Source organism: Podarcis vaucheri, assembly GCF_965113315.1.
Source record: "Podarcis vaucheri genome assembly, chromosome: 14".
In the NCBI taxonomy this organism is placed as follows: domain Eukaryota; kingdom Metazoa; phylum Chordata; class Lepidosauria; order Squamata; family Lacertidae; genus Podarcis; species Podarcis vaucheri.
Window position 1 is genome coordinate 15,240,845 of NC_138752.1, and position 15,528 is coordinate 15,256,372.

Here is a 15,528-nt window from a genome sequence, read left to right on the forward strand (position 1 = left end):
TCAGACTCGCCACATTTCCCTACCCAGCAGCCGCCACCCCCCGGGGCCTCAAAAATAAGCCGCCGTCTCTTTCCCCCCGCTGCCCAAAAGGCCTCGAGGGCTGCCGGAGAGAGACCTTTGAGACATCTTGGGCTTCCCCTCAGGCGGGCCGCCTCTCCCCGCGGCGAAATCCCGCCCAGAAAAAGGCGACCCGCTTCAAGCCGGCCGGGCGAAACGAAAGGAGAAGCGGAGGAGCTCGGCGGCGAGGAGGAGGAGGGCGGCCGGCCGGCCTCGCGGATACGACGAGAGAAACCGGGGCGTGATTTCGCGCGGGTCTGTTTGTGAGTTAAGAGAAAGAGAGGCGCGGAGGAGAAGGGCCGCAAGGTGCTGCGAGGGAAGAAGACCCGTCTCCAGACCCGGCGGCGGCGAGGAGTCGAGGAAGGAGGATGGGGGCCGCCCGGGCCGCCCTTTGGGGCCTGCTCCTCCCGCTGGTAAGGGGTTTGCCTGGGCCCGGAAGCGGGCCTCCGAAGCAGCGGGCGCCCGTCGTGCTACTCCGGGGTGCCCCGGGGTGGCGGTCGGGGCGGCTTCCTGAGGGAAACATGGGGGAGCTTTCCTAGCGAGGGGCGTTTCTGAGGGGCAAGGGGCTCGTGTGTGTGTTTGTGATACCGGCTTCTTCTAAAAGGCTTTGCCACGTAAACAGAATCACAGCCCGGGACTAACGAAACTATGGCTGTGGGTAGATCTGGGGGGTGGGAAGAAAAAAGAAACCTCCATGGCTATTGGTAGGTCGGGACGAGGAGCAAACCGGTACCGTGGCCATTGCCGGCGCTCCCGGCTTGCCTCCCTCCTCCAGGGGCACCGGATTAGGAACTGAATGTGGAATTAGAATCAGTGGTTCCCAACCCTTTTTTTTTTGGCCATGCCCCACCTCAGCACCTCTAAAATCCTGATAGCTCCCCCTCCCGTGACATATTATTCTTATTATTCAAAAAGCGAGCTCCTATTCGCGTGGAGGACGCCTAGAAGGCCATTCACTGTTAATAACTCATTCTTCAATTGCCCCCCTTAAAAATAAAATTGCCCCCCTGTGGGGCGTGTGCCCCATGTGGGGAACCACGGAGATCTGATGGGAGATGGTGTGGATATTTTTCTTTCTTAACCTGGCTGTTCCTATGAATTTACAAAAAGCCTCCAGTTCTAGTAGGTATGGCTTGGTTGTGTCAAAGATTCCAGGAGGTAATGATGGGTCTCTGTGTAGACGTTTGCTGTAGGTGTGTACAGTCATACCTTGGGTTACAGGCGCTTTGGACTGTGTGTTTTCAGGTTGCGCACCGCACCGAACCCGGAAGTACTGAAACAGGTTACTTCCGGGTTTCGTCGCATGCACAGAAGCACTGAATCACACTTTGAGCATGCGCAGAAGCGCCGAATCGAAACCTGCACGTGCGCAGACACGATGCTGCAGGTTGCGAACACTGCGGGTTGCGAACGTGGCTCCTGTACGGATCACGTTCACAACCCAAGCGTCCGCTGTAGGTGTGTGTGTATGTACACACACCCTGGCATGATCTCATTCAGCGGCTGTCGGAATAACCGCAAGTCCAGGATGCAGGTCAAGTTTTATCCTTGCCCCCCCAAATGTCCCCAAGTACAGCATTCCCCCTCCCCTTAGAAAAGTGCTTAAAGCACTCCCCCACACACACACTCACAAATTTGTGAGGGAAAGTCAAGGGGTGCAATTCACACCATTAGGTTTGGGAGCTAAACTTGCTCCCTGCCTTTGGTAACTGCAGGCACTGAGAATTATGCCTGAGACTTTATCTGCATCACCCCAACCGAGGTTGTGCTATTAATGTGATGCAATGGCTCTTAGATTGTTACCAGGCCTAGATTTGTATTTGCAATCACTAATGCGGTTTTAAATAAATGATTTATTTGTTAGTTAGTTAGATTTCTGCAGCACCCTTCAACTGAGGTTTGCACTGCAGTTTACAGTGTAAAAACACATAAGGTAATAACAATAACACCACACACACTTTAAGATTGTTTACTTAGCCAAAGACCTGGGGAAGAAGAATGTATTCACCGGGCATCTAAAGATACGTAATGAAGGTGCCAGGCAAGCCTCCCTGGGGAGAGCATTCTACAAGTCAGGAGCCAATGCAGAAAAGACCCGTTCTCATGTTGCCACCAGCCGGGCTTCTTGTGCAGCACACGAAGAATTACCTCAGTTGATGATTGTAGGGTCCAGGTTGGTTCATATTGGGAGAAGTGGTCCTTGATGTATTGTGTCCTGAGTCATTTAAGGCTTTCTAGATACCTTAGGTCAAAAGTAAGGGACGCAGGTGGCGCTGTGGGTTAAACCACAGAGCCTAGGATTTGCCGATCAGAAGGTCGGCGGTTCGAATCCCCGCGACGGGGTGAGCTCCCGTTGCTCGGTCCCTGCTCCTGCCAACCTAGCACTTCAAAAGCATGTCAAAGTGCAAGTAGATAAATAGGTACCGCTCTGGCGGGAAGGTAAACAGCGTTTCCGTGCGCTGCTCTGGTTCACCAGAAATGGTTTAGTCATGCTGGCCACATGACCCAGAAGCTGTCTGCAGACAAACGCCGGCTCCCTCGGCCAATAAAGCTAGATGAGCGCCGCAACCCCAGAGTCGGCCACGACTGGACCTAATGGTCAGGGGTCCCTTTACCTTTTTAGGTCAAAAGTTGCACTTTGATTTGGGCCCAGAAATTGGAAGCCAGTGCAGTTGGGCCAGGATTGGTGTTCTAGGCTCAAACTATTTTGTCCCGGAGAGCAACCTGGCCACTGAAGTTTCAGAACCATCTTCAGAGGCGCCCCACATGTAACAAGTTACAGAAATCTAACCTAGACATTACTAGAGTATAGATGACAGAAGTTAGGTTATCCCTCTCCGGATAGTACAGCTTGGGCTACCAGCCAAAGCTGATGGAAGGCCCTCCATGCCACCGAGATCACCTGATCTTCAAGGGATCCTGAAATAACCCCAAGCTATGGACTTGCTCCTGCAGAGGGAGTGCAAACCGATCAAGAGCAAGCCACATCCCATTCAAATGGTCTAGGGAACCCCCTACTAACAGTGCCTCTGTCTTATCTGGAATGAGCTTCAGTTTGTTGGCTCTCATCCAGTCCAGGCAAGAAAACGGTCCAGCACATCCCATGCTACACCTACAGATGTATAGGAGACGTAAAACATCAGGAAGAGCTTTCTGTTAGTAAGAGTTGTTTGACAGTGGAACAGCCTTCCATGAGAGGTGGTGGATTCTCCTTCCATGGAGGTTTTTGAGAAGAGGTTGGATGGCCATCTTCATGTATGTTCTAGTTGAGATTCCTGCATTGCAGATGGGTTGGACTAGATTAGCCTTGGGGTCCCTTCAAACTCTACAATTCTAAGATTCCTTTATTCTAAGTAGTGCTTTGTCATCAGCATACGGCTGACAATGCACTCCAAATGCTGAATTGCTCATTGAAAAATAGATATTGTGGGTATCAAGCTTTAACAACTCAGATTTTGAGTATAGTATAATAATTAAAGGAGGCATGCTGGAACCAGCATAGTATAATGGTTTGAGAGCTGGACTAGGAATGTGGAGACTATCTCTTAGCCTAGCCTACTTACCAGGTTGTCCTGAGGAAGAAAGCAAGATGAGCACCGCAACCCCATAGTTGCCTTTGACTGGACTTAACCGTCCAGGGGTCCTTTACCTTTTTACTAGTGGTCTGACTATATAAGGAAGGTTCCTCTATTCCTGTGTTATGTCTAAACCACTGAGTCTTTGGGGCTTGCCGATCAGAAGGTTGGCAGTTTGAATCCCTGCAACGCAGTGAGCTCCCATTGCTCTGTCCCAGCTCCTGCCAACCTAGCAGTTCGAAAGCACGCCAGTGCCAGTAGATGAATAGGTACTGCCGCGACAGGAAGGTAAATGGCATTTCCGTGCGCTCTGGTTTCCATCACAGTGCACCGCCTCTTTCCATATGAACCTGCCTGGACCCTGAGATCATATTCTGAGGCCCTTCTTCATGTGCCGCCTCCTTGAGAGGTTCAGAGGCTGGCAACACGAGAACAGGCCTTCTCTGCAGTGGCTCCCTGTCTGTGGAATGCCCTCCCCAGAACAGTTTGCCTGGTGCCTTCATTATGCAGCTTTAGGCACCATGCAAAAATGTTCCTTTTTAACCAGGCCTTTGGTTGACCTGATTGACATCCTATGCCCTTTTAAAATATGGCTCTTTTTGGAGGGGTGTTATTGGGTTATTGTTCTTATTTTGATTTTATATATTGTGATCTTTTCTGTACATACATTCAATCAATCAATCAATCAATCAACAAAAGTTCTTGTGCAGACATCAGTAGCAGCTGGCTAAAAATATCTACTTGTCCAGATGAACCTAAGTGCTTCCTGCTCAGATATGTAGACTCCGTTTGAGGTAGAGACCTGCACAGTGAATTCTGTTAGCATTCTTCCATGAGTGGGATTGAGGAAGAATTGTGTTACATCAGATTTCTATGTTAAAAAGCCTTGATAACTGCAAAGGGACAATTCAGAGAAGAGGTGGGAGGAGAAGCTTAACCCTTTCCCCAATCTTCATTTCCCCACAACCCCTCCCCACTATAGGGTTATAAAGTTAGATGTATCCTCACAAATGCATGTCTGAAATCTTGTTTGGGAGTGAGAGATTAGGGGGGAGTTGCAGGTGAAAAGTTTGGGATGCGGGTGGCGCTGTGGGTAAAACCTCAGTGCCTAGGACTTGCCGATTGCATGGTCGGCGGTTCGAATCCCCGCGGCAGGGTGAGCTCCCGCCGTTCGGTCCCAGCTCCTGCCCACCTAGCAGTTCGAAAGCACCCTTAAGTGCAAGTAGATAAATAGGTACCGCTTTCTAGTGGGAAGGTAAACGGCGTTTCCGTGTGCTGTGCTGGTGCTGGCTCGCCAGAGCAGCTTCGTCAAGCTGGCCACGTGACCCGGACGTGTCTCTGGACAGCGCTGGCCCCTGGCCTCTTAAGCGAGATGGGCGCACAACCCCAGAGTCGGTCACGACTGGCCCGTACGGGCAGGGGTACCTTTACCTTTTTACTCTTCTGTTTCTGAGCTGCAGCTGCTGCTTCTAGTGAAAAGTACAATTGGGAGGAATACATTCTCTGAGAAGTAGCAGTTGTTGCTTTTTATTACACACATTATTTATTGTAACATGAAATTCTGTCCTTGGATGCGTGTTAGAAATAGGACTTGATTCTGAAGTATTAAATAAGTGTTTGCTGGAGCTTTTTAAACACTGTGCAAATCTGTATGGGGCAATTGATCCTTGATAAGTATTGTTACTATACTGTTACAGTCTGAGAAATCTGAACATCCACTAATACCAGGGATCAGCAAACCTTTTCAGCAAGGGGCCTGTCCACTGTGGGCGGCCAAACTATATATTTTTTTTTGGGGGGGGGAGGAACAAATTTCTATGCTCCACAAATAACCCAGAGATGCATTTTAAATAAAAACACATTCTATTCATGTAAAAACACACTGATTCCCGGACCATCCACAGGCTGGATTTAGAAGGCGATTGGGCCAGATCTGGCCCCCGGGCCTTAGTTTGCCTACCCATGACTAATACTGTTGGTACTGTTTTCATTTCATCTTTTGTGCAAACTGTGTTTGGCCTATCAAATCCTTGCTTCTTAAACGAGGGTTAGTTCAAGTTCTGTGCACCTTTGCACAAGCCTGGAAGCTGCAGTTGACCATAGTTTCCTGTTATGTTTGGACCAGGAAACTATGGTTAATGGCTTCTAAACAAGCCAGGATTTCAAAGCATAGTTTAAAGTTATCTTTGTTTGGAAGCCCTTAACAGTAGTTCCTGGTTTACGCTTAATGGGAAGCTCTGGTTATCCTTGTCTTGCTGGTTGGTTTCCCATCTCACACCAAGGCAGGAGCATAGGTGCATGAGGATCATGCTTAATAATCCAGGATTTTATGGTCCCAACAAGGAACTACTTCAATGCACTACTATATGTTGGGCTGCCAACATGTAACACTGATTCTGGAAGAAATGCGCTGGGCTACCAGTTGGATTAAGAACACTGCAAACCCGGAAGTAGGTGTTATGGTTTGTGAACTTTGCCTTGGAAGCAGAACATGTTCCTCTTCCTGTTGAGTGTGTTCCCTTTGTAAATTGAGTCCCCCGCTGCTTGGTTTAAGATTGGACTTCCAGAACGGATTAAGTTTGCTAACCAAGGTACCACTGTATCAGTAAATATGTGTTAGGCTTATGCAAATTTCATAGTGCAAATTTCATAGTTTTTAATATGTTGTAGATCAAGCACATGCCAATGTTAGAGTCCCTTTCCCTCATGTTCTTAACATACTAATCTTTCAGGTTTTTGGGGGGAGGGGAAATCTGAGCTGTATGAAAATGCTCTGAAAGCCCTGCTGTGTTCCTAGTAGTATGCTTTTATAAGAAATGATTTGGCATTGCATAATCTAAAACCCTTTCAAAATGATGCTAGTCAACATTTTCATTCGTATTTTAAAGTGGTTAATGGAAAAAAATCTTTTTCAATTATAGGTCAGCGGCGGTCAAGGAATCTTGCATGCAATTCAGATCGATAATCCTCTGTTAACAAAGGACTACTGCATATATTATAACTCTGAGTGGACCTCCCTTCCTAGTGCCTTAAATAACGTTGTAAGTAATTATACTCTTGTATTTCCTATGAATCAAGTGACTTTTCCTTGGGAAAATATGTCACAATCATTCACATCCTAATAGCACAATCTTTCCATCTAGACTATGCCATGTATGGTATGGGTGTGCCAGAAAAGGCCCTTGAAGTAAGGCTAGATCTATGTGTGCAACAAAATGTAGTGAGAATGAAGTGGTTTTGAGGTCTGAAAAAGTAGAATGGTTTCAGATAATAGTTGCAAATATTCCCCTGGTAAAAGAAACTTGCTGCAAACAGATGACTAGTCTGGATGCTGGACTAGAGTTCTACTTGCAAGGAGTGTTAATGTGGGGAAAACACGTAGAAACAGTATCCCATGTCAGCAGTCTGAGTGGTACAGTAAATACAATATTAAACTAAACCACTAAGGTGTCTGGAAGTACAGTTTCTTTGCTAATGACTTTTCAGCTTCATAGTGTCATGATCTTTATTCCATCTGTTTTCAGTAAATAATAAGGCTGTTAGATTAACTGCTTCAACCATATTACAGAATTCTCTTGCACTTCCAATCTTTTCCTTTTGCATCTTAGACGTATACAAGACTGGAGATCTTGACCCCCAAATTGCTTTGCAGTCCCTCGGATGCCACTCATGAAACTGTCAAGGACAAAGCAATCGTTGTGTCGAGAGGAAACTGCACTTTTGTAGAAAAGGCAGAGATCGCTCAGAAACTCGGTGCTAAAATGCTGCTCATCGCCAGTGACACTGGCATAGTAAGTTCTAATAGACATGGCTGCTTTTGCATGAAAAATGTTTTGCTTAAATTGTGGTGGTTGTTTTTGTCGCATTATTGTGGGTTTCATTAAGGTGGCGGTATTTCCCTCTTTTTGAATCCGAGATGGCCATCTCACAGTAATCTAGAACTTGTTCAATTTTATTTGGCTCCTGAGGGCCCTACCAAATCTTAATCTAGGGTTAGGATTGAAGGGGCAAGGTTTCGGTCAGTTGCAAAGCAGTTCTATATTTTGGTGGCCATCATCATAAATACCCTTTCCTTCTTGCTGATATTGATGGTGAGAACTGAAGAGGGAAAATATTATATGGGTGATGGCGACAGATAAAAAGCTGGTGTACAAAATGACACTCATAAAAAGTACTCCTGGGCACTGCCAGGCATTTGTACCTCTCCAGACAGCAATGAGTCCAGGACTGACCCCAAGCTGCACACCTGATTTTTCAGGTGAGTGCCATCCTGGACTGGTTGCATACAGGGCCGTAGCTAGAGGGTGGCGAGGTGGGCCCCCACCAGGGACACAGGTGATGGTAGGGCGCAAAATTGGCTTTAAAATATGTCCATAAATTTAGATATTGAATATTGCCTCATAAGAAATGGTTTTAAATAGAGAGTGAATTGAATGGGGTGGGGTTGGAGGAGAGGCAGAAAGAAGAGCTAATTTGTCTGTGGCTAGGGGGCGCAGTCTGGACTGTTCTGCGAGGGGTGCAAGATCACTTAGCTACAGTTCTGGTTGCATACCATGATCCAGATCTGCCATATTAATCTGAAGAAATATGTAGTATGGGCCTAGGGATAAGACAGAATGTTTTGATAGACTATTCAGTATACCTGAAGGAGCGTCTCCACCCCCATCGTTCTGCCCGGACACTGAGGTCCAGCGCCGAGGGCCTTCTGGCAGTTCCCTCATTGCGAGAAGCAAAGCTACAGGGAACCAGGCAGAGGGCCTTCTCGGTAGTGGCGCCCGCCCTGTGGAACGCCCTTCCAGCAGATGTCAAAGCGATAAACAACTACCTGACATTCAGAAGACATCTTAAGGCAGCCCTGTTCAGGGAAGTTTTTAACGTGTGATATTTTACTGTATTTTTGGTTTCTATGGAAGCCGCCCAGAGTGGCTGGGGAGGCCCAGCCAGATGGGCGGGGTATAAATAATAAATTATTATTATTATTATTATTATTATTATTATTATTATTATGTAGAGATTCGTTCAGTAAAGCAGATGCATTATGAGTGTCCTTTTTCTAGAATACTCCTTATGGTAACAAGACTGCAAACATCACCATCCCAATTACACTTGTAAGCAGTGAAGATATAATCAATTTGAAAGAGGTAAGTACTTTTCTGGGTTGCTTCGGAAAATGGGAGTTGAAACGGGTTTGGAAATGAGAGATTTTTATTTCACTTCTGGGCCTCTGTGGCGATCACACAGGGTCCCTGGACGTTTGACGGTCTATTGACCCTGTGCCACCACTGTGATTGCTTTCTTCGCTGCCACCAACCCGTTTCTCACATGGGTACACACGGAGTCCAGACAGTTGTTAACATTAACAAATAATCAAGTTTATTTTTATAAGCATGAAAAAGCTTATGGTTTCAGTTAATTTTTCTTGGCAGTTTCTTAATCTTAGTTTCTTTACTGACCCAATATTCCTAACAACTTCAAACTGATTATCCCAACTAACTATCTGACTCCACCTAACAATTCCTCTCACTCTCTCACAACACAACTCTACCAACCCACAGACTCCCTCTTCCTTCTCCAACTCCCAACTCTCAACTGACTTTCACACAACTCCCCCTCTAACCCTAACTCCTCCTATCAGTTTCCACTGGCCAATCACATCACACTCATTTTAACCCTTTCCTTATGACCCACCTAGGAGGCAAACGCCACATACTCTTTCTTACCTCTTCTCCCCTCTTTCAGTACTTGGTCAGGTGAAATCCAATCCCTTTTTCAGCATCTTGTTGTATCTCCTTTGCTCATTTTTCAGTTTCTGATTACTAGAATGGAAATTTCATAGATACTTTGAAGTCTCTGAAAATACTTTGCTATGTTGTCTTGACTTGTTTTTTATCTGCTCTGCTATGTTCCTAAAAAGGAAGAGAGGTGCTGGATGAAACATGTTTCCCCAAAACAAAGCGCCTTAATCAAGGGCTGTATTCAACTCATTTCTATGCAGAGTTGAAATCAGAGGTCATGACTCACTCATTTCTTTCAATGAGTCTAGGCCTTAGTTGGATACAATGACAATATTTGTGCATTATTTTCTTCTCTGACAGTTACTTGACCAATTTCCTCTTTTTTGTTTGTCTTTGTCAGCATTAATTTTTACCACTGTGTGTTCATTTTTCATTAGAACACTTGCAATCAGAATGAAGGAGCATGATGTACTTGGTTTATTAAATGACCATGGTAGATTATGCTTGCAGCTAAAATCCTCTTTTTTGCATCTTATTTTATTCATTTTGTGTTGCTGCTTTTCATACAGTGGTGATGAAGGTGGGAGTCAGTTTCTTAGAAGAATACAGTGGCTTGGTTTGCACATTGCACTAAGTGACACATGGCTTAGCACAGAGCCCTGGAAAGGAGATTGTGGCTACTCCTCCCCAGTCATTTTACTGTTGTGCTGCACTGACGTTTATGCTAAACTAAGCCACGCTAAACTAAGCATGGCTTAGTTTTTCATACAGTAATGATAAAGCATGGTAAGCCATGTTTAGCACGTTGTCCGAACCCTGGTTCATCAGTTAGTTCTCTTCACACTAACCACAAACTGCAACCAAGCTTTCTGCTATGATTTATGTCTCATGATTTTGTCATCTGTGTGTGAAGGAAAAAACTTAAACATGTTGCAGAGTTCCCAAAAAATAGACCAGAGGCAATTTCATCCAGCAGAGCTTTACTGCTACTGAAGGCAAATGAGCGTAATGGTCACAAATTCAATACATTCAGGATTGGCACAGTCCATAAGAAATCCAGTTGCAACAGACTTATCTTAAAGTTAACAACAACTTATAAGACTAAACCTTAACACTATGGCGTACAGAACAGAACACCACATCAGAACAAAGACATAGAAAAAGAAAGTGAGTTCAGGCTCCTTCTGGCCTTACCATTATAGTCAGCATAACCTTGACAGAAAGGATAACAGAACCAGTTTAAACCAACTGTACTCAGCTTCCCAGAAGGAATAACCCAAACGCCAGAAGCCTCCTGCTTTCACATAGACAAGCTTCAAGAACCCTCTTGAATTAAGCAGAACAGGAAATATCTCTACACATCAGATCAATACTTTTTGTACTAAGAAATGCAAACTGACAGATTTGTCCAGGAGAGCTGAATCATGAACCTGGGTTCAGACGACACACTAAACCAAAGCGTGGCTTAGCTCAATGCAGCACAGCAGCAAAATGATTGGGGATGAGTGCTAAGTACGTCCTCCGAAAGGTCTGGTGGGGCCTGCTGAGGCTGTGGCAGACTCCATTGGGCCCTCCTGCTGCTATGATGGGGAGGGCCCAATGGAGCCCACCTAGCTGCGGAATATTGAGGGGGGCCGGCCCTCACATTAAAATTTTTGTGGGTGCCCACGGCCACCCAGAGATGGTGCTGGTGCTGCATGCTTCCATGCCAGTGTTAAGCCATGGTTTGGCTTAGCCCGACATGCAAACCAGGTGAAGATTGAGGTATTGTCAGGGAACTGCCATTGGCTCAGGGGGGAGAGGGGAAAAGCCGGATGGATTACAGAGAGCCCCCAAAGATCATGGGAAGAAGCTCCTCCTCAGCGGGGGAGAGTAACCATGCCTCCAGTGGAGAGGAGCTTCAGGGCTCAGAGGAGGCGAGGCGGTGCCAGGACACCTTGCCTGGGCAAAGCGGGGAGGAGAGAGGTCCTCCGTTACCCACGCCCTCCTTGCGCAGTAAGCTTCCGCGCAGAGAGGGGAGGCGCAGACTGGGCATCAAGAAACTACTCTGCTGGGGAAGGTTTAAGGACCGCCCACTCATGGATTCTGCCAGTGAATGAGCCAGCCACGGGAGAGTGGCGCTCTGGACAGATAAAGTTTATTTTGGCATCAAAAGCAAGGCTTCACAGCTGAGCAGGGAGGTATTTGCCTGCTTGCTCTCGAGCAACCCCTTGGAACCTTAACAGGTATGAATAGTTTTGTTGCTGCAGTCTTCTACAATCACATCATGAGGGAGAATTGCTTCTTGGTGGCCAGTGTTTTTGTACATTGGAGAATAGTTTATTCTCTTTCCTGAATTTTTTCCCATGTTCTTCGTGCTTCTCCGCTATGTCCTTTCTACAAACTTATGAGATAGATTAGGCTAGCAGGCCCCTTCATGGATCACTGCCTTGCCGTGGCGAAGGGGCTTGAAGAACTCAGAGAAGCTATGAACTACGCCGAGCAGGGCACACAAGATGAACAGGTCATAGTGGAGAGTTTTGACTTGCATGGAAGCGAAAGGAAAGTCCAATGCTGTAAAGAAAATATTGCATAGGAACCTGGAATGTAAGAACCATGAACCTGGGTAAGTTGGATGTGGTCAAAAATGAGATGGCAAGAATAAATATTGACATCCTGGGCATCAGTGAGCTAAAATGGACGGGAATGGGCGAATTCAGTTCGGATGACTACCATATCTACTACTGTGGGCAAGAAACCCGTAAGAGAAATGGAGTGGCCCTCATAGTCAACAAAAGAGTGGCGAAAGCTGTACTGGGATGCAGTCTCAAAAATGATAGAATGATCTCGATACGAATCCAAGGCAGACCTTTTAACATCACAGTAATCCAAGTTTATGCACCAACTACTGGTGCTGAAGAAACTGAAATTGACCAGTTCTATGAAGACTTACAAAACCTTATCGAAGTGACACCAAAGAAGGATGTTCTGCTCATTATAGGGGATTGGAATGCTAAAGTAGGGAATCAAGAGATAAAAGGAACAACTGGCAAGTTTGGCCTTGGAGATCAAAACGAAGCAGGGCAAAGGCTAATAGAGTTCTGTCAAGAGAACAAGCTGGTCATCACAAACACGCTTTTCCAACAACACAAGAGACGACTCTACACATGGACATCCCCAGATGGGCAACATCGAAATCAGATTGATTATATTCTCTGCAGCCAAAGATGGAGAAGCTCTATACAGTCAGCAAAAACAAGACCTGGAGCTGACTGTGGCTCAGATCATCAGCTCCTTATAGCAAAATTCAAGCTTAAACTGAAGAAAGTAGGAAAAACCACTGGACAGGTAAGATACAATCTAAACCAAATCCCTTATGAATACACAGTGGAAGTGAGGAACAGGTTTAAGGATTTAGATTTGCTGGACAGAGTGCCTGAAGAACTATGGATGGAGGCTCGCAACATTATACAGGAGGCAGCAACTAAAACCATCCCAATGAAAAAGAAATGCAAGAAAGCAAAGTGGCTGTCCAACGAGGCCTTACAAATAGCGGAGGAGAGAAGGCAAGCAAAATGCGAGGGAGATAGTGAAAGATACAGGAAATTGAATGCAGATTTCCAAAGAACAGCAAGGAGAGACAAGAAGGCCTTCTTAAACGAGCAATGCAAAGAAATAGAGGAAAGCAACAGAATGGGAAGAACCAGAGATCTGTTCAAGAAAATCGGAAATATGAAAGGAACATTTCGTACAAAGATTACCATAATAAAGGACAAAAGTGGTAAAGATCTAACTGAAGCAGAAGACATCAAGAAGAGGTGGCAAGAATACACAGAGGAATTATACCAGAAAGATATGGATGTCTCGTACACCCCAGGTAGTGTGGTTGCTGACCTTGAGCCAGACATCCTGGAGAGTGAAGTCAAATGGGCCTTAGAAAGCACTGCAAATAACAAGGCCAGTGGAAGTGATGGTATTCCAGCTGAACTGTTTAAAATTTTAAAAGATGATGCTGTTAAGGTGCTACACTCAATATGCCAGCAAGTTTGGAAAACTCAGCAGTGGCCAGAGGATTGGAGAAGATCAGTCTACATCCCAATCCCAAAGAAAGGCAGTGCCAAAGAATGCTCCAACTACCGCACAATTTCACTCATTTCACATGCTAGCAAGGTTATGCTTAAAATTCTACAAGGAAGGCTCAAGCAGTATGTGGACCGAGAACTCCCAGAAGTGCAAGCTGGATTTAGAAGAGGCAGAGGAACCAGAGACCAAATTGCAAACATGCGCTGGATTATGGAGAAAGCCAGAGAGTTCCAGAAAGACATCTACTTCTGCTTCATTGACTATGCAAAAGCCTTTGACTGTGTTGACCACAGCAAACTATGGCAAGTTCTTAAAGAAATGGGAGTGCCTGATCACCTCATCTGTCTCCTGCGAAATCTCTATGTGGGACAAGAAGCTACAGTTAGAACTGGATATGGAACAACTGATTGGTTCCAAATTGGGAAAGGAGTACGGCAAGGCTGTATATTGTCTCCCTGCTTATTTAACTTATATGCAGAATTCATCATGCGAAAGGCTGGGCTGGATGAATCCCAAGCCGGAATTAAGATTGCCGGAAGAAATATCAACAACCTCAGATATGCAGATGACACAACCTTGATGGCAGAAAGTGAAGAGGAATTAAAGAACCTTTTAATGAGGGTGAAAGAGGAGAGCGCAAAATATGGTCTGAAGCTCAACATCAAAAAAACGAAGATCATGGCCACTGGGCCCATCAACTCCTGGCAAATAGATGGGGAAGAAATGGAGGCAGTGAGAGATTTTACTTTCTTGGGCTCCATGATCAGTGCAGATGGTGACAGCAGTCACGAAATTAAAAGACGCCTGCTCCTTGGGAGAAAGGCGATGGCAAACCTAGACAACATCTTAAAAAGCAGAGACATCACCTTGCCAACAAAGGTCCGTATAGTAAAAGCCATGGTTTTCCCAGTAGTGATGTATGGAAGTGAGAGCTGGACCATAAAGAAGGCTGATCGCCGAAGAATTGATGCTTTTGAATTATGGTGCTGGAGGAGACTCTTGAGAGTCCCATGGACTGCAAGAAGATCAAACCTCTCCATTCTGAAGGAAATCAGCCCTGAGTGCTCACTGGAAGGACAGATCGTGAAGCTGAGGCTCCAATACTTTGGCCACCTCATGAGAAGAGAGGACTCCCTGGAAAAGACCCTGATGTTGGGAAAGATGGAGGGCACAAGGAGAAGGGGACGACAGAGAATGAGATGGTTGGATGGTGTTCTTGAAGCTACTAGCATGAGTTTGATCAAACTGCGGGAGGCAGTGGAGGACAGAAGTGCCTGGCGTGCTCTGGTCCATGGGGTCACGAAGAGTCGGACACGACTAAACGACTAAACAACAACAACAACAACAGGCTAGCAGGGCTCAAAGTCATCCAGTGATCTTCATGGGGTTTTGAACCTGCATCTCCTCATTCAAAACTAGAACCACCCTAGCTCTTTTCTTGTTTTGGCCATTTGATGTGCTACAAATGACTAAAATATGCATGTGTAAGCAAGTGGTTTGGTAAAGGAAAGTGGACTTCCTTGCAAGGCTATGTTTCAGAATATCCCAGAATCGTGGTCAGATATTGAAATGTAAAGCGTCTCCTTTCAACAGACATCTCTAATCCGATGCTTTTATAATTTCCAGGATCTTGGAAAGAACGTGAACGTGACATTATATTCACCACCTCACCCAAAATTTGACTTCAGCATGGTGGCTATCTTTCTAATTGCTGTGGTCTCTGTAGCATTGGGAGGCTACTGGAGTGGAATGGCAGAACTGTAAGTTTCCTTGGTTTAACCTTAATATATGAAAAGTTCCTGTCGTGGGACAACACATTTGCTGCTACGGGAACAATTTTGCTTTGTGAGTTCGTTCTCTCTTTCTCTCAAACGATAAATATGTGGGGATCAAGGTCCTGGTCATTAAGTTGTATGGGAAGAGCAAAAGATGGTGAAATCCATAAATTTGCAACTGGGCAATAGACAATAGTTAGAGTGTCTGCTTGCAGGTAGAGCTCAGGGAGACCTCCGTCTGAAACCCTGGAGAGCTGCTGCCATCCAGTGAACAAGATGGACCACACAGATTTCCCAATAAATCCAGTATCCTGTTCATGGATA

At 45.7% G+C, this 15,528-nt stretch overlaps 1 protein-coding gene across 3 annotated transcripts in view; it reads left to right on the forward strand.

Moving 5' to 3' along the window:
• The first annotated feature begins 259 nt into the window (after positions 1-259).
• SPPL2A (signal peptide peptidase like 2A) overlaps positions 260-15,528 on the forward strand; it is a 41,486-nt gene continuing 26,217 nt past the window's right edge. For 2 of the 3 annotated variants that reach the window (XM_082198567.1, XM_082198568.1), the window contains exons 1-5: positions 262-470; positions 6,554-6,673; positions 7,241-7,423; positions 8,690-8,773; positions 15,056-15,189. In XM_082198567.1, coding sequence (XP_082054693.1) covers positions 426-470; positions 6,554-6,673; positions 7,241-7,423; positions 8,690-8,773; positions 15,056-15,189 — 566 coding nt within the window. In that variant the 5' untranslated portion in view covers positions 262-425. Of the gene's footprint in view, positions 471-6,553; positions 6,674-7,240; positions 7,424-8,689; positions 8,774-15,055; positions 15,190-15,528 lie in introns of all 3 variants that reach the window. The other variant, XR_014213414.1, reaches the window with a different exon arrangement.